Raw genomic sequence first — 18,688 nt, forward strand, 5'->3', positions numbered from 1 at the left:
AACATTGTTTTTAAAGTTGCATTTATTTATTACTCTTCATACGATACATCACTGTACCACCGCATATATTCTGAAATATATTTTCATTATAAAATAGGGATTCTACAATCAAGGTTCAGATACAATAAAATGCTCTGAAGGATTCATAACAGACAGTAATGATGCATCTTCAAATTAAGTGCAGGATATTTTTGATTTACTGTAATTTGATTCAGGGCAACTAAATGAATCAAATTGGTCATTTGGGTTTGCATCTTCACAACAAATAAATTTCATCTCTGTGGATCAGATAGATGAAGTATTGTGGAATGATTTCTTCTAAAACACACTGGGAAGAAATCTAACATATAGGAGAGATTCTAACATTTAGGATGGCGAGATTTCTCATTAAAAGAGCTTGACCTCCAAACCAGCATCAAACCCACAAATGTTCCTTTTGGTCCAAACAAATATTGTTACATTGTGCCATAGTAGAGTGAATCGTTTTTGACATATTGTAACGCTTGCAAAAAACCATTCACAAAAGCACAGTAAATACCAAAGGCCACAAAATCGTCTGATTTGTTTCGACGTCAAACCATTAAGATTGTTAAAAACATCCTCCAGCAAAGGTTCGGTTGCGTTTCAGCGTGTAAGACTACGGTTTTCACAAACATGGGCTATAGAAATATATACTGTAGAAGTCAATATTTTGCAGTGCTGCATTAGTGTACATACATATACATACAGTACATTCTCAAGCTAGGTAGATTACTGCAAGAGACACCACACCATTTTGTGCTACGACATGGGATCATGGCTGTCCTCAATCAAATGTCTGCCCAGAAGAGATTTGTCTGAAAGCCTGAGGTATGCATAATATGCCCCGGTAACAATCATAATGTTACAATCATATAATTTTTTGTGTGTATATATCTTCTTTTCTTCTATGCAGGATTAACGCTAAAGAAGAAGAAAAGAAGATACATTAATAGTCATCTCACATACAGACCACCCTCTCCTTTAAAAAAAATAAAAAATAAAATAAAAAACATTAAAACAACACCTAAACAACTAATTGTGCACACATATACAAGAAAAGGTGCCAAACCAGGCTCATATCATGATTAGGATGATTGCTTGATTTGTAGGTTTGATTGTTCATAGGAGTTGTGAGCTACTGTAGTATGCAAGATAGAAGCACACTTGAGTAGTAACTGCACATGACAGCTTGAAATATCCTAAAACAGAAGGAAATGTACATGTGCTTTCCATCGTTTTTTGGCCAGTACTCTCACTTGACAATATGTGTCTCCTCTTAACCGTTTGAAACTGAAATTAGCTGACATACTATTATGCAACATCATAAAATTCACTCTTGCTTTCAGCAGGTCAGTGTGGAAAACAAATCATTGGGTTTGAAATACAATGCTTGCCGTGGAGTTTACAATAGCACTGAATTCACTCGGATATATAGGATTATGAAAGTGTTGAACCTGCTTATATAAACTAATACAAACCAGCCAGACTATATTAAATAACCCAGGAAAGGGTGATTTGCCTTTGTATATAAACATTCTTTGTCCCATCATGCTTTTGCTCTTATTCAAGTTTATAAAATACTACTCTGCTTTATATAAAATTAAACTGGCTAAAGTGACAGGACTTCTAATATACATCCACTGAGTATTTATATTCATGTGTCGTTTAAGAAAAAAAAAAAAACTACAAAATAATAAAATAAGAGCGTAACAAATAAACCTGAAACATACAGAACGCACTGTACTCATATCGTACAACAACACTTTGGACTAGGTAACTTAGACAAACATATGCAACCATACCAAGTTAGATTAACAAGCTTTTTTAACAAGGAATTTAAAACAACGATTCCTGGATGCTACATCTCTAGCGCTACCTGGCATGCTTACAAGACGAGAGTGCAGGATAGGGTTGCAAAGGGAGGAAAGACTTTCCCCATCAAGTTTTTTTTTTTCCAAAATGTACAGTACATCACTGTCAATTTACATGACTGTTGCAACCCTCACATCTTTAATGGACCTGGACTAAGGAGAACAAGACGCAAATTACAAAAATACATCAAATTCTCAACTATTTTCTGCACTAACTTGAAGTGGCTCAACAGTAAATAAGGTATTCTACTTTGTTCATGTTTAAATCAACAAGTCTCACGGTGTCCTTGACTATACTATAGACAGGTCTCACATGTCTACTTGAATGCTGTTTGTTAGATGCAAGAAGTTCAATAGAGTGATTCACTTTTAGATATTGAAGTTTTCGACGCGTCTCATGCAACTCTGAAGGAAATAATCGTTAGCTTACGTATAACATACAGCTTAAATGACCTGCAGTTTCCAGGCTAATGTTTTTTTTTTTTTTAAGCCATGTCTTATCGACACGAGTAGCCCTATTAAGCCTTGTAAAAGTGCTGTAACAATTTAATCAGTCCAACAATTTAAAAACTCACCATCTATTCTCTCAGGACAAGCTAGTAGACAGCTTGAGAAAGCTGTACCGCATGAGAAATGTCATAAGTAACCGATAACAACTTTTTTAGGATTATTTCTGGCATAACAGGAATTGACAACATAAACTGCGGGCTCGTCCGGGATACTAGAAATGACCCAGCACAAGTTATTTGCCATGGGATCATCCTCACTCTCGTCCACATGTTCACAGTCACGTTATGACTACTTAAAAATGGAATGTACCTGCTAGAAACATGTAGGCTTTTGCTTCATGCAGACAAGCATAACACCTCCAAATATGATTACTGTCCTAATTGTAGCTCAAAGCGCAAACAGAATTTAGCTGATAAGGAAAATTCTGTTAATAGTGATCAGTCTGCAAGGGTCAATGTTAGCTTTGTAACGGAACTGCAAAATAGATACTCACACATTCATACATTTTGGTCTACAGGTCACTAAAATGCACTTTCCCATCAAAAAGATGTCCTGACTTTACCATTTCAGGCTCTTGTTGAAGAGTTCCTGCCAACAGAAACATGCCAGAAAATCTCTGAATCATTTTGTGACATTTATCTCTCTAAAGGGACTCTATCTAAAGGGATTTTAAAAAAACAAAAACAAAAAAAAAACTTTGGCCTATTGAGGCTATTTCCATCCAATGTTTTGATACCTCATTCCATTTTTCAACAGTGAAGAGTAAAGAGCCAACATTTGTTTATATTCGCTATATAAATAAAACATCTTCTTCAACATCAATATAAACTCTGCCAACTTTCTTGAACATTGACTCGGTCACAGTGAACATGTTCAAATGACCATGAGGACCACAAGGCTTTCACTCGATCAAATACATGCCTAATAGTCAGGCCTTCACACAGGAAGTCTTTCTCACTCAATACCACAGTCGTGGGTAAGGTGCTTGCTTCTGCAGGCCACTCTGCAACTGCACACCAATGAGGCCTTTAAGCCTCTTTCTTCCTGACAGCTTCAAGACAACCTGCTGCCACTGAGGCAGGTCATTCTAAGATTATCATTTTAAACTGATAGTTGGCTACTAAATCTACTGGTCTTTTTCATAGAAAGCATTAAAGAGCCAATATGTACTATAAGAGAACAGAAGACAGTAAAGAGTTTTATAGCAACTACAGTTACAACATAGACTTGTTTCTGAGTGTATTTAAGCAAGAAAGGACAGAAAGGAAACAAAGAAACAGAGAAAGACCAAGTTAGAGCATGAGAGATAGTCGAGACTGTACAAATCAAATGCCTCTATGTCTCTCAGATTAGTCTCGCCTCTCCCTCCATTTCAGGTGGCAGCTCACACACTCCGGTGAAATTTATCTCTTTCCCCTCCTTCCCGCCTTGACTCCCTGCTTGAGACCCAGTGTCACAAGGTGAAGGGTTGCTATGTGATAGTGTGTCTGGTGATGTCCGGTGTCCTGTCCCAGCACGTCGCTCCTTCAGGTAGCCCTCGAGACGTTTGAGAATCTGCTTGGGGTTCTTCTTAGCAAAAAGCTCCACTTCTGTGCATCACAGAACAGACAGAGACGTGGTCAGACTTTTTCTTTTCTTTTTTTTTTTTAAAGTAGATTAACTTAAATGTTCAGCATCCAGGCTACCTTGACCAAAGGTGTTCAATCCTGCTCCTGGAGGGCCACCTTTCATCAGAATTTAGTTCTAGTCCTAATTAAACACACCTAAACCAGCTAATTATGGTCTTCAGGATCACTGAAAACATCCAGGCAGGTGTGCTGGAGCAAAACTCAGCAGGAAAGTGGCTCTCCAGACTACTCTCTAAACTACAAAGGGTAATATACACGTAAAACTCTTAAAGTCACAGTAACAAGGGTCAGTGAGAGTTAAACATGTTTTTGGAGCAAACCTTTACTATCATAAGTGGACTTTATGGGGGAAAATAAAAGTAAATTATGGCCCCTTCAAATGATATTGAACAAATGACACTGTGTTAATTAAAATCTCTGCTGAATGTCAGTAAACGATACCAAGAACAAATTAAAATCTCTGCTGAATGTCAGTAAACGATACCAAGAACAAATATTACGCTATTAATTTGTAACTGAAAAGTCACCTTTGAGGACATGGCCAGAATCCGAGATAGTTTTCTGCTGGTTCTTCCACAGCTGGTAGAGGTGCAGGAATGTTGCAACATAAAAGTCATTCAGCACAGCTACAACCTGTTGCCTTCGGTTACACTCCCTAGGTAACATCACAAAACAATAAAATGTTTTATTGTCATGAAAACAGCTGAAGAGGTTATGTTAGGCTACAACACAAACACACCCAGATGATTTCAAAGCTTTAAAAAAACACAATTAATATTGCTCAAAATAACCATCAGTTAATGTTCAGGTAATATTGTGACAAATGATGACTTACTTGGACAGCACTTCCTCTCTAAGAGCATGGAGGGCGATTCGGGTCATGTTGATTGACATCACACTGAACGGAAAATTCTGCAGGTGTTAAAAATTAAAATAAGTATTTTTATAATAATTGAATGATAAGTTTGTAGATTTAAGGCATGACAAGTGAGCAAGTGTATGTTTCTTTGTGTTTTGCATCACCTGGACTGGATGCTGAGAGAGTTTGTAGATGTCTCTAGCAAGTGGTAGTATCTCTGGGTCCATGACGAAGTAGAGAATGTGCATCAGACCCAGAAAACCAGTTCCCCTTAGATCTGTAGCAGGGTCTGAACCTAGGAGTATGAAAGTGTTACACAAAAACAAAGTTTACAAACAGGTGACTTCTATTTTATGGGATCATGAATAATGAAATAGTCAATGATTGTGGTTAAACAGTTTATCTTGATTTTTTAACACAGGTGCCTTAAATATTTGACGTACCTTGAAAGCCCACATTCTCCCAGTGTGGTCCATAGCGAGGGCAGTCTGCTCGAGTGCAAGTCAATTTCCTGTAGACGGTCTGGAGTACACGCATGTGCACTGACTGTCCATTATCCAGAGAACCTACAGAATCACAAACATTTCTCTCTGCATTTCTCCTCTTCACTAGCCTGCTTCCTAATCTAGTTGTCTAATAAACCTGGCATTGTATATTACAAATATTGTTTGCTCTTTGACATTGCTTTAATTCCTCTTTTGCAAATCGCTTGCGTCTGCTAAATGCATAAATGTAAATGTAAGGTAAGCAAATACACTACACATGTAAGACATTTAAGCTAGATTTGCACCAATGTATAGGCTACAAATATTTATCTGCCCATTTTTTATCAATTTTAAAACATCAGCATATTGGCAATAGCATGAAAAAGGCATGAAAAAAAATAAACTGACAGTTTATAAATTAACTGCATGAAAGCATAGAGTTGTTTAATGTTTGTTGCATAATCCAATGTTCCTCTCTGGGTAAATAATTAAATGCTCGCCCAAACAAAATCTGTACAAAATATAGCAGGGGTCGACGATAAGAACTGCCCGGGGCCAGCATGAACAAAGATCGGGCCAGTGCTGCATCATCACGTTTTTAAGCTTTGCCAATTTAAATATTCAAGCGTAAGAAGACACGAAAGAGAACTCAATTTGGTACTTGAGCGCTGTGTGAGCAAGTTTGCGCCAAGAAAGCCACTGAATTGAGTTCTCTTTCATGTCTTCTTGCACTTGAATGTACCAGTTCACAAAATTATCTCAAAATGGCTGTCTTGGCAAGTATCCTAATAAACATAGTCAGTTATGCCTTAAGTGAACATATGTATACATTATACATGCATTGGGTCTTAAAAAGCACTGTTATTTCATCTTGTATTGTATTTGTGTAGGCCAGTTGAATGTTAAATAGATCCAATCCATATTCAATGAAAATAATTAATGCATACTTTAATGCATGTGTTTTTGAACTTTGCTAATTTAAAACATGATCAAAACCGTAATATATTTTAATGACAAAAGTTCAAATAAGTAAGCATGTGATAAATGTCGGTATAGGCTAATAGTTTTTCGTTAAAATGGATATCGGTATCGGCCAAAAAAATCCAATTCTATGCATCCCTAATTTAATCAGTTACTCTGGTAGCCGTCTGAACAATTTAAAATAGGTCATGAAATATAAAACTGAGTGTTTTTTTTTTGTAGAGTAAACTTTTTTATAAATGTAAATATAAAGGACATTTTTAATTTTCTAACTCAAAGCAAACTAACATTTTCAAAAATTAATTTTTGTTTTCCACCTTTCTGAAATGATGTTGTAATGTCATGATTTTCGCCCCTTATATGTACACGCCCCTTAACATTTTGTATGTAATTCAAGGAAGTGAGCTCTCTGCAAAACGAATAGGCTAAACTCCAGAAAAGATCTGAAAATGCATTTCACCACCTCTTTAACGGATTCTTCAACACTAAAAAACGAATTATTAGTCCTGTCAATCAATTAAAAAAATCATTATTAATCAAACATTTTTCTGTAATTAATCGCACCTAACATTAAGATTAACATCGGTTTTTACTATATTTTTATATTGTAATAATTTCAAATTTATCCTCCAGTAGAAACAGCATAAATGCAGTATATTTTTTGTGTAATGTTCAAGAGCAGTGAGTGATTTTCTTTTTTTCTTTGATTAACATTAATGAGACATTACAGCAGCAGTTTATTAGGCTGAGAGACTCAAATATACTGCCAGTACTGCACTGAATTCTCTTTTGTGTCTTATCACGCTTGAATGGTTTTAGTATTTGCATGAACAAGAGCTTGATCATATACTGTAACGCTAGCCAATGATTGATGGAAAAATTGCTGTTAATTACGTTAAATATTTTTAACGCATTAAACTAAATAGAATTAAATTGCATGCATTAACACAATAATTTTGACAGTCCTACAAATGATCCATTGGAATATATTAGTAAAACGATGTATGTAATCAATAAAACAAAGTATGCTACCTGACTTGTCAAGTCACATGTTCAACTCACATTGTGCGATGGCAAACACTAAGTCTCTCTCTTCTACAAGGTCTTTGTGTAGCCGTGGAGGTCCAAACAGGAAATGGGTGATGGCAGCCAATCCAGTCCTGTGAATGGTGGGCTGAATATTCTTCTGATAGAGGAGAAGAGCAAGTATAAAATAAAGAAAGAAAGTGAATGGTCTCAATAGTCATGACAATCATAGTGTCATAATGCATATTCACTTGAAACAAACTCACAAGCAGGTCTCCAAGATCAGTGGTCTGAAAATGCTGCAGAGCCTCATTGAAGGAGATGAGTGGTGATGGAGTGAGATCCTCAGCAAGAACTATAAAAGACACATTGTTTTTTTCTGACAGATGACCACACAATGCATCCCTCCATCATAAACATGGTTCAGTCAAGAAAATCAGAATACATAAAGCATATTCTATCACTAAAAAATTATTCCAATATGGAGGTCGAACCAAGAGAAATGTGGATTATAAAAAATATTGCATACATTTAATATATTTTGAATTTATATTATAAGTTTTAAACGTATACATTTTAAACTTTAAAACATAAAATACATTTTATTGTCACTGATTACATTTATTTAGAAAATATTATTTTCAAAATAATGGCAGGATATCCTATCCAGTATAATAATGTTTGTTACATTATGAAATTATGTGATAAGTGATAACATGCTACATGATCAGAAAAACCTAAAACGGTTTGATAGTATCAGTGTGATACTATAAACATGATATTGCACGATCATCAAACAGCAAAGTACATTTTGATATAAATAATAGCACGCTCCCTTTATCTGTTGCTGGTTTGAGAGATAGGGAGTCACACGCTCATTCATTTAGCGAAGAGGAAAAGAGACTTATGATGAAGATGAACAGTTTTGAGCAATGAAAGCATGCGCCTTAAAATCATTGTCATGTTAAAAAAAAAATCTCAAAACTTTTGGCTGCACTGACTGCCTGCTTCAAACATCATGAAAACACACTGCATATATGACAGTAATTGTAAGAAAATCTTATTTTATATTTTAGAAAGTAGAATAGGGGCAATAGTCTGGAAACACAAATACTTTTACGGTTTTCTTTTTTTCATATTATCCAGACTTACGGCCTGTTGCATAAACAGCCTCTATGTAAAGACTTTGTCTTAAGCCGGGCATACCCTGTGCGATTTTTATCCGATTTTGAGCCAAATTCTGACTTGAGCGACTCTTTTTGTCGCTGAAAGTACAGGAAATTTGTCACGCAGTGTACAGGAGGAAACGAGAGGCGATTAACCTCTCCCAGACATGTCATTCAACCCCCAGTCTTCAGTGTCACATGATCCTTCAGAAATCATTCTAATATGCTGATTTGATGCTTTAAAAAATATTTCTTATTATTATCAATGTTGAAAACAGTTGTGCTCCTAAAAAATGTTGTGGACACCATAAAACATCTCTTTAAAAAAAAAAAAACTGATCCCATAATTTTGAACAGTAGTTTGAACAGTCAATTATGAGGATCCATATCTGTAAGAATGTCTATGTCGGGATTAGACAGCAAGTCAGATCACTGGATCTGGGAACAGTAAACGCTCCTTTAATGTGTTAAGTGTTGAAAACATATACATACAGGAGAGAGAAAAACTAATAATAATAACAATAATAATAGTAGTAGTAGTAGTAGTAGTGGTAGTAGTAGTAGTAACAATGATAATATTCATGATAATAATAGTAGGATTAGCATTAGTGATTTATAATAATAGTATTAGTAATAATACATTTAGTTCAGTCAATAAAATTATTGTAGATTTACACTATACTCTAGGTCTGGGAGCTGCTTCACAACTGCCAGTGAGCACAACCAACAGACCCCAACATAGACACCTCCCTTCGATTCACTGATCCCCCCACCGCCGCCAGCGACACCCAACCCCAGCAGTTAAGCCTCTATGCTCCGTTGAGTGTTCCTCCACAGAGTACGCTGGGGCACCATAACAGGCACCTCTAAACTAGAGCCCTGCGCGGGACTGTTTTCTTCATCCCTCTCCTGCCCGCGCCCGCCGAATTTCTGACCATTACCGCCCGCTCCCGCAACGTATGTGTTACACTCCCGCCCGCTCCCGCAATATGTATGTCCACTCCCGCCCGCACCCGCAAAACTCTGAGAATTTATTCCCGCACAATAATAGAGATGCATTGATTTTGTGTCTTCTCCCGTCCCGCAGGAAAAAACATGTATTTGTATTGCTATTATTGAAGAGATTCATGGGGTTGTTTGTTTCGTTTCCCTGGCCGGCATGTATTCTGGACACATACACACAGGACAATGGAGGAAATCGAGTGTATGCTGTTTTTGGATGGTTTTGTTTTTGTTTTTGCTGTTTTTATTCAGGATACTCCGTCTGGCGCGTGCAATGATGACGCAGTGAATAGTGATGATTCTCTCTGATCAGCAGTCTGCCGTGTTTTCACGTCACATTTTAGTATCGCCTCAGCTCGTTTAGAACCTCGCCGGAGGTGGTACGAAAAAAAATTACCTGGAAGCAGATACAGTTACAACTTTTACACAGTGGAAAACCAAACAAAGGCGAGGCGAGTCGAGTCGATCCGAGCCGAGGCGAGCTGGTACTGTGTAGTGGAAAAGTGCCATTATTATTATCTCCATCATGTCGCTAGGCTACCTCCCGATCCCGCAGTGTTTTTTTTAGCCGCCCATTCCCGCCCGCAGCAAAGTTCAAGCCGCCCGCTCCCTCGAGATTTGCGTTGGGTTCCGCGGGACCCGGAGGGACTCAATCCCAATGCAGCCCTCTACTCCAAACCAAGCTCCCTTAATCTGGTTGTGGTCTGACAGAACAAAATGTGATGTTTGGTTGCCCCCCCCTTTTTTTTCTCTCTCTCTCTCTGTGGCTTGGACCATGGTGTGCACCGGTTAGCTCTTCAGCCAGAGACACCACAACCAACCCAGATATCAATCCAAAACAGTTATTTTACATAAGAGAAGGGATTAGGGCAAAGGCGGTAAAAGGGAGGGGCCAGTCAACCCAACAACCGAGTGTGTAATGACCATGCCAACAGCACATGCCAGTTGCACCCACCGACAGCACCTTTCTTCTAAATCTTTAACTCCAAGTATCAAACCTTTTAATTATTAATTCATTCTAAATCACCTAACATACAAACTCCACTTAAACTTAGCTAAAAGTCTTTAGATTGGCTTAAAGGGGGGGTACCATGGTGTTTCATGTATTCAGAGTTGTTTACACTGTTAAAGAGATGGATTCTCATGTTAAACATGGGCAAAGTTTTAAAAAAATATTTTGGACGAATAACGGAGAATTTCTGTGCCTAAAATCTTACTTCCGGGTTGGTACAAGTTTCGGCTGGGTTCTTTTCGAACGTGGATCTAATGACGTAGATCAGAGTGGAACTCCTTATATGAGCATTTCTCTCGGAAAAGCTCGCCCGCGCACACGTCGACTAGAGGAGAGCGAGACCGCGCACATCAACGCGCTTCAACAGGAAATCATCGGCAGCCAGCACTGCATAGGATTTGTTCAAGAATGTCTCCAAAAAAGTGTGTTTTTGGATGTGAGGGAAAGCTTACCGTGTCCACCAGCTTTCCAAAGAACCCAGTGTTACAGGAACAGTGGATGCCGTTTGTTTTTCCGGGGCAGCAACGGAGTGTAGGAAGTGCGGTTGTGTGTTCTGGTCATTTCAGTGACGAATGTTTTATTAACAAGGCTCAGGTCGACGCTGGATTTGCAAATCCTTTGCTATTAAAACGTGGAGTGGTCCCAGTGATAAAAGACCCCATTCATGTAAGTACAACTGGATCAGATTTCTGTCTTTTGCTGGAAATCATGCACTACCGCTTGACTCTATAGCTCCGCCTCCAGGACTTCGGCTTTTTCCGGAGAGAATCGGAAAGCTGAATTTTTCATTTATAAATATAATAAAACTAAACACTTTTTTGAGATATTAAGGATGCACTACTACTCTATAGGTACTCAAGATTAACATGAGATTAGGTGAAACTGTGCATGTTATGTACCCTTTAAAGAATCTCGGTAGGGCTGCATAATATATCGAAATTATCGAAATATCGCAAATGTATATATCGCGAAATGCATATCGCAACAGCTTGCAATTACTGGGGTCATGAACAAAAGACAAAGAGAAAATCACTCACTGCTCTTGGCTGAATTACTTTTGTAGCTTTAATAAGAATCAGTATATATTTAATCCATACAGTGAAAACTAAGCAGTGTTTATTTTTACATTTGATTATTCAGTTTCTGTTGTTAAATAACCCTAATGTAGGATAATCTGAAACCCTAAACCCTGTGGTTTACACTGATGTTAAAATAACACTTCTTATGCTACAGTAAAACACTGATGTTCCCTTTCAGAAGTTGTAGGGGTGTTTTCTTGTCACAAAAAGAATGTGAAACAAATATGTACGTTATATCATTTTAAATATATTTTAAAGATAATTTAACTTTATTTTACACACTTTGAGCATTATCGTATCGCATATCGCATTTTTCTTCAATATCGTGCAGCCCTAAATCTCGGTCACATTTTGAGAGTTTCAGAGCAGTTTATGGTTCAGTTTACAGAGCCTAAACAAGTCTGATATTTAATGACACCTTATTTACTGAGATCTGTCAGGGGACAGATATTTTGCTAAAATTATATTAAAATGTCTCATGTCATGAAAAGATTTTGGTCATATCACCCACTCCTATGTCTATATATAGTTATTGTGCAGTAAAATCATTGCCCATTTGTTGCCCACATATCTCACCAAGAGATGCTAATGCTCCAGATTGTATCTGACAGCGATCAGGTTTCGTAATGTATCTATTTTAGCCAAGGAGGTGATGCCATCTCTCCAGGGTAGGGGGGTATGCTTAGTCATGGTGACGTAATGTTCTCAGTATCCAGGCTGACAGGACGTTGTTTCCATGGTGACAAGGTAATTGGTCTCACCTGGTTGGATGCTCTCCAGGGCATCCCACTCCTCTTGTGCTTGCTCCACCTCCAAGCTCACCTCTAGACAGAAGAAAGAAAGAAAAAAAAAAATCACACACACACACATATAGAGTAAAGGATGTTGCTGAACTACTGACATCATTCTGTGTGTAAAAAGTTTCTGAGTGATGAAGTCTTTACCTTCTGTTTTAGTCTGATTGCCTCCTGCTGCCAGAGACTGTAAGAGTCCATTCTGTTTTAGTGCTGAGATCTACACAACCACAAGTTCACACCGTTACCATTGCTATTCAAACCAGTAACATCATGTGACTTTGTTTAAGTGAAATACTCACTGGGACAGTTTTGAGATAAGGGTTGCCATTCACGTTGCCATTCTCTTTGATGCAATTACCTGGAGACAATCCATTCAGGATCTAAAAAAAAATCCAAAGCACAGCAACAGAGAGCAACCGTGATCCATGCAAATAGTGACAAGACCTGGTTTCACTGAACAAATTTTAGCAGTGTGTTCTCACAGTTGTGCATTTGGAGTGTCCATTGGTTAGGTCCTCTGTCTGTTTACATTCTTGTGGAAAACCATTCAAGCCCTAAAAAGAATAAATTAAAATACATATAAAAATGTAAAAAATAAATCTGTAACACTTTACAATAAGGTTCATTAGTTAACTACCTTAGTTAACATGAACTAAGAATGAACAATACTTCTAAAGCAATTATTAATCGTAGTTCCTATTAATTTCAACATTTACTAATACATTATTAAAATAAAAGGATGTATTTTTTAACAGTTAATGCACTGTGAACTAACATGCACCAACAATGAACAGCTGTATTTGTATTTACTAACATTAACAAAGATTAATAAATACTGTAACAAATGTATTGCTCATAGTTAGTTCATGTTAGTTAATACATTAACTAATGTTAACTAATGAACCTTATTATAAAGTGTTAACAAAAAATCTGTATTGGTAATATTATTCCTTTCCCCAATTTTTTCTGAAAAGCTGCCACAAATGTTTGAAATTCAGCTACATTTAAAATGTAAGTATGTCTGAAATTAATTATATTAAAGCATTTCCAATTGAACATTTTAAAAGCAATCGCAATGTCCATTTGAAGCTGCACTGATAAAGTCTAAATTATAAGCACTTTACAAATGCAATTACGATTACATTTGAACATATATTAATATATATTAATTTACAATATATAATCTCCCTAGTCAGTGTGGTTTCCATGTTGTGAAATTCCCTCTGTATTGTCTGCTCCCAGAGTAAAACAAAGAGAGGAGGTGTTAATGATGGTATGCATCACCTGTTAAGAAATTTTAAATGCAGCATCAACTGGACATCTGTGTATATGCATTCCCCAATATTACAAAATCAGTCCTGAGCAGGTATACTATGGTACAGTATAGTTTGGCTTTTTCATAGATTAGCAGACTAAATGTACTTCTATGTATTATTTCAGTTCTCAGTTTCATTTAAAGATCTTTGACTTTCTTCATTAAAATCATTAAACACTTTGATCTTTCTCCAAAAATTCATTAGTAAACCAAATAAACTGTATAAAAATGTAATTAATACAAATTAAATTACTAAAAAATAAAAATTCCTTATTCCCAAATAAACTGTATAAAATTAGCAGTTCAGATTAGGGATGTCACAATATACTGGTATTAAAAATATAACCATATTATTTAAAGGAATAAATATTGATTTCATGTTAACACAACAGATCCGATAATATTGTAAACAATCTAGAGTCATTATCTATCTGTTTGTTCTCTCGCAAATATTTTGCATTCTCTCAAGAAACCAGAACACACAGTTTCTCGGTGGAACGTTTAGGTTTTTATCTCTTGATTTGTGGGTTTGTTATAGGTGAAAGTGCAATAATTCTGATGAAATGTAAAAATAAATTTCTCAAATGACATTGTGATTATAATTTTGAGCAAAATAATTATGATTATCAATTTAACCATTATGCAGCATGACGAAAATGTGAAAAGTTTTCACTGACTAAAACTAGACTAAAAATCCCAGACATTTAGGCCTGGTTTCACAGACAGGGCTTAGATTAAGCCAGATTTAGGCCTTAGTCCAATTAGGACATTAAGTAGCTTTTATAAACGTGCTTTAAAAAAACATTACTGGTGTGCATCTTGAAACAAAACAATGGCACTGATATAGTTTAAGATATGCCAGTGCAAGTTGCTTTCATTTAAAACAGCTCAAACATGCGTTTTAGTCTGGGACTAGGTTTAATCCTTTGTCTGTGAAACCAGGGGTTAGTCGGCTAAAACTTCACCAAACAAAAACAGGACAAGGCTGACTAAATATGATAAAAACAGGACTAAGAATAGCTGACAAAACTAACACTAGTTAGTAGAGACACTGCACAGACACAGGTAATTCACACACACACATCTCTCTCTTGATAGGCTAATTAATTCAAATAAATGTTATAACTCAATCAAATAAATGTAACCGTACCGCACTACCAGGGATGGAAATTAGCACCCGCCACCAGCCAAATGCGGGTGATTTTGTGTTGTGGCGGGTAAACTCGCTTCACCTACCGGCCACCGTGGCGGGTAAATAAAAATAGCATACTGTTTCAAACAGACGGCGGACACTTTTAGAAAAAAAAAAATGTGGCGTTACATCGCAGGCGTTAAGAGCTGGTTAAGAGGTCTGCAGAGAAAACATCTTTGCCTTAACTTAACATTGAAATCACTCGCGCCGGACGCGCTATACGGTGCGACGGGAACGCGACGGTGGAGCGTTTTTAAGATTTCCACTCTGAAGGGTGGTTCACTTTTTTGCGTTTTTAAGCCCCAAAAACGCCGTCGCCGTCTAAACGAAAGGCACATCTGATAAAATATTTTTACGTTTTCACCCGCGAGCGTTCTCGTGTAAACAGGGCCTAATAGTTTCATTGTTGGGACTAAAAACGTAAAACTGGAAGCCATAAAATACCACGAATCATCCAAATGCCACATCCAGGTAAAAAAGAGAAATATATATATATAAGAGAGAAAGAGTGTATAAAAGAGAAATAGAAAATGTCAGTATTTCATTGAGACTTGAGATTAAATAAACTGCTTAAAGGGATACTCCACTTTAAAATGAAAATTCTGTCATCATATACTCACCCTCATGTTGTTTCAAACCTGTATGAATTTCTTTCTTCTGCGGAACAGAAAGGAAGATATTTAGAAGAATGTCAGTAACCAGACAGTTTCTGGTCTCATTGACTTCCATAGTATATATTTTTCCTACTATGGAAGTCAATTGGACCCAAAAACTGTCTGGTTACTGACATTCTTCTAAATATCTTCCTTTCTGTTCCGCAGAAGAAAGAAATTCATACAGGTTTGAAACAACATGAGGGTGAGTATATGATGACAGAATTTTCATTTTTAAGTGGTATTAATTTTCACATGCAGTTACACATTGTCGGTTAAAAATAAGAAAGTGGCTGGTAAAAACATTGAGTGGCTGGTAGATTTTGAAATCCACCAGCCACAGTGGCCGGTGGACAAAAAAGTTAATTTCCATCCCTGCGCACTACTTTATTTGTCTGATTTAAAGCAGGCAGATGCTAGATCTAACAATTCTTAGTTGATGAAAATAACCATCATTTTAAACCATCAAATTTAGTGCTACAAACATTAAAAACAGCTTTAACTTGTCAATGCTCATAAATGACCATGTATAAGCGGGATCATTTATGGCTAGCTGTGCACGATTTTAATGCCTGACGTGGATGCAAAGAACCAGCTAAACCATTTTTAAAATAGTTTTCAAATAAAAAAAACTATCAAAATAAAACACTGACTTACTAAAAAATATATTTTATGTTTAAATGTCATGGAACCATTAACCATGAACATGCATTTGTGTCGTAAAATTGTTAAAATATTAAATTAAAATCAATATTAAGTAAACATTTTACATCTAAGAAGTTCTGCTGACAAAACGTTTGGGAACCCAACTCTAGAGGAGACAAATGGGCCTTTTTCTTATGAGAAATATATATTTTGCTGTCTAATACTAACAGCTGAAATATTAAACAGATCTGATTTGATTTTTTTTTTTTTTTTTTTTACCTGTGGAAGTATAGTGTAGTGTAGTGGCTTGTAGTACTCTAGGTAAGGATGTCATACATACCTCTGTATGTACTGCGATAGCAAGAACCCCTTCCATGACATGAGTCCACTGTCTCGCTGTCCCCCTACTGTCCACCCATCCTGTGGACTAGGCCAATTGTAAACACTGCACACTGGACACACATGGTTCTAGAGCACTTTTAACGCTTTCAGAAGCACCTGCTCCTTGTCCTACAAGCGTGGATTAAGACTGAAACAGCAGAAGAGCTTTCAGTAGTGCATTGTTTAACTGTGCCACTTCTTGAGATTCAAAGAGGGGCTGGTAGAAACAGAGTTGGGCCAAGGAGCAGAAGCATAATTTCAGTAGTAACAGGCCTAAGGTTTTGTTCTAGTGGGACTGTGCAGCGAGTTGTGAATCGTGATGGCCTTGTTAGAGATGGATTTCTCAAGACCGTCAAGTGCTAATTGTACCGGGTCTGTGGAACGTTAATAGGTGAAAGTTAGGCTTGTTATAGGTCCACTTATGTGAGACTGGAGTGTTGAAAAAGGAGCAGAAATCAGACATTGATTGGGTACAGCAGTGATGAAGCTGTATTTGACAGTGCCTGTGTTGATGACTCTGATGAAATTCTACTTGGAGGATTGAAGGCTTATTATGGGGATGTGTCGCTAAAAAGGGAGTTTAACGATGGATTTGAGGGTTACTAGGGGTCTCTTCAGAATCCTCCCTGTGGCCTTCTGATGTCAGCAACTGTCTCTGTAGGATACAATAATAAATATTAGAATATGCAAATGGTATAATACATAACATATTTCAAAAGGTATATGCAACGCAAATATCACCGTGTACAGAATATATAGGCATGATACACTCTCCAGTTTTCATTATAGAACAATGTAAAGGAGCGCTGCACAGAAAATAGGCATCCAAACGGGATGACGTCATCTTATCAAAACTGCATCCCTATGAAATCGAAATAGATGGAGTAACACGATCATCAATTACCACAGGTGAAATTTCAAACGGTTCTTTTCGTTTTGCAATGCCTTTAATGTGCAGACAGGCTTTATACGGCGGATAACTGAATCTATTGCATTCATACAAATAAAACGGATGAGGGGTGACGTCATCTATATCCTGACTCACAAAACCTGAACTAACTAAACATTATAATAAACATGAACGACAGACAACTCAAAAGCCAAAGTATTAATCGATAATTAACGCTAATTTGGATATCAGCGACATCAGATATGATGCATCAGTTCCAAATGCGGCACAGCATGAATGTATGACAGCATCCAGTGAACTGTCAAACACCTTTACAAAAGATACATTAACCATTATATAGATACATGACGGTATTACTCTACACGTATTTAACTTCAGCAATCACTAATATAGCAACATATATCAAACATGAAAGATTTATCAGACGGCAAATCATGATAAAGACCCCAAAAAAAACTGACCAACTTACTCGCACAACAGTTAGGCTATTTCTGCCACAAATAACGGTACATTTCAGCCCCCTCCTCATTCTCTTCAAGTTAAATGAGCAACACGAAACGCTCACATTTACCTCAGCACTCAAAACCTGCCGTTACTTATTTCAGTTTAAAAAATTGTTATTTAATGTCACATTTCAGTCAGTGACTGGTAAAGCGTCTGTCTCGCGACCTGCTCGAGCTAACATTAAACTGCCTCAATCTTTTTGTACTCTCGCTATAGCTTAGCTAACTTGCCTATAATTAGTCGTTTACGAGACAATGTACACCAAAACGTGCGAACAATGTAGCGTTGTCTTTCTTAGCTGCTAATTGCGCAATTATACCCTTGCTAGAATGATAGGTATTAAATATTAGTTTTATTTTTACCTCAGTTTCTCTCCCTCCAATCTCGGCTTCCCTTCCCCCTTTCCACAGTAACTGAAAACCCCGACGCCTTGTGGGAATTGTGGTTCTTCTACTGTAAATAGACTTCCGGTGCTGTAGGAGTGCTTAAAGTCACGCTGTAAAGTTCTTTTTTTTTTTTTTCTTCTTCTTCTTTTTTTTTTTTACAGTATTTCAGCAAAAACAGTGACTGCAGTGCTTAATCTAAAAATATATAAAATAAAAAAGATTTTTTTTTAATTATATATGGAATATATTTATATTTACACAATAA

General features: G+C 36.8%; 1 protein-coding gene across 4 annotated transcripts; it reads right to left on the bottom strand.

Moving 5' to 3' along the window:
- Positions 1-1,408: 1,408 nt before the first annotated feature.
- Positions 1,409-18,479, bottom strand: elmod3 (ELMO/CED-12 domain containing 3). 4 transcript variants are annotated; one of them, XM_079897068.1, is made up of 13 exons: positions 18,400-18,479; positions 16,583-17,278; positions 12,920-12,991; positions 12,737-12,817; positions 12,585-12,621; positions 12,402-12,464; positions 7,648-7,736; positions 7,418-7,541; positions 5,333-5,455; positions 5,054-5,184; positions 4,866-4,942; positions 4,558-4,685; positions 1,409-3,991 (listed from the first exon to the last, which is right to left on the bottom strand). In XM_079897068.1, exons 2-13 carry the CDS (start codon positions 16,616-16,618, stop codon positions 3,747-3,749), a joined length of 1,206 nt encoding a protein of 401 aa, XP_079753194.1. In that variant the 5' UTR covers positions 16,619-17,278; positions 18,400-18,479; the 3' UTR covers positions 1,409-3,746. The 4 variants fall into 4 exon arrangements, with proteins under 4 accessions (XP_079753194.1, XP_079753192.1, XP_079753193.1 ...); XM_079897066.1 differs by having other exon boundaries at positions 12,585-12,654; XM_079897067.1 differs by lacking the exon at positions 18,400-18,479 and adding an exon at positions 18,003-18,368 and having other exon boundaries at positions 12,585-12,654.
- Between the last annotated feature and the right edge of the window lie 209 nt (positions 18,480-18,688).

This window comes from Squalius cephalus (genome assembly GCF_949319135.1).
Source record: "Squalius cephalus genome assembly, chromosome: 16".
Lineage (NCBI taxonomy): Eukaryota > Metazoa > Chordata > Actinopteri > Cypriniformes > Leuciscidae > Squalius > Squalius cephalus.

Coding starts and splice junctions, on each gene's coding strand:
- elmod3 (XM_079897066.1), bottom strand. CDS start 16,618: ATGGAAGGGGTTCTTGCTATCGCAGTACATACAGAG. Junction 7,542..7,647: donor CTGATCTTGGAGACCTGCTT/GTGAGTTTGTTT, acceptor CTCCTCTATCAG/AAGAATATTCAGCCCACCAT. Junction 4,943..5,053: donor TCTCTCAGCATCCAGTCCAG/GTGATGCAAAAC, acceptor TAACACCTGCAG/AATTTTCCGTTCAGTGTGAT.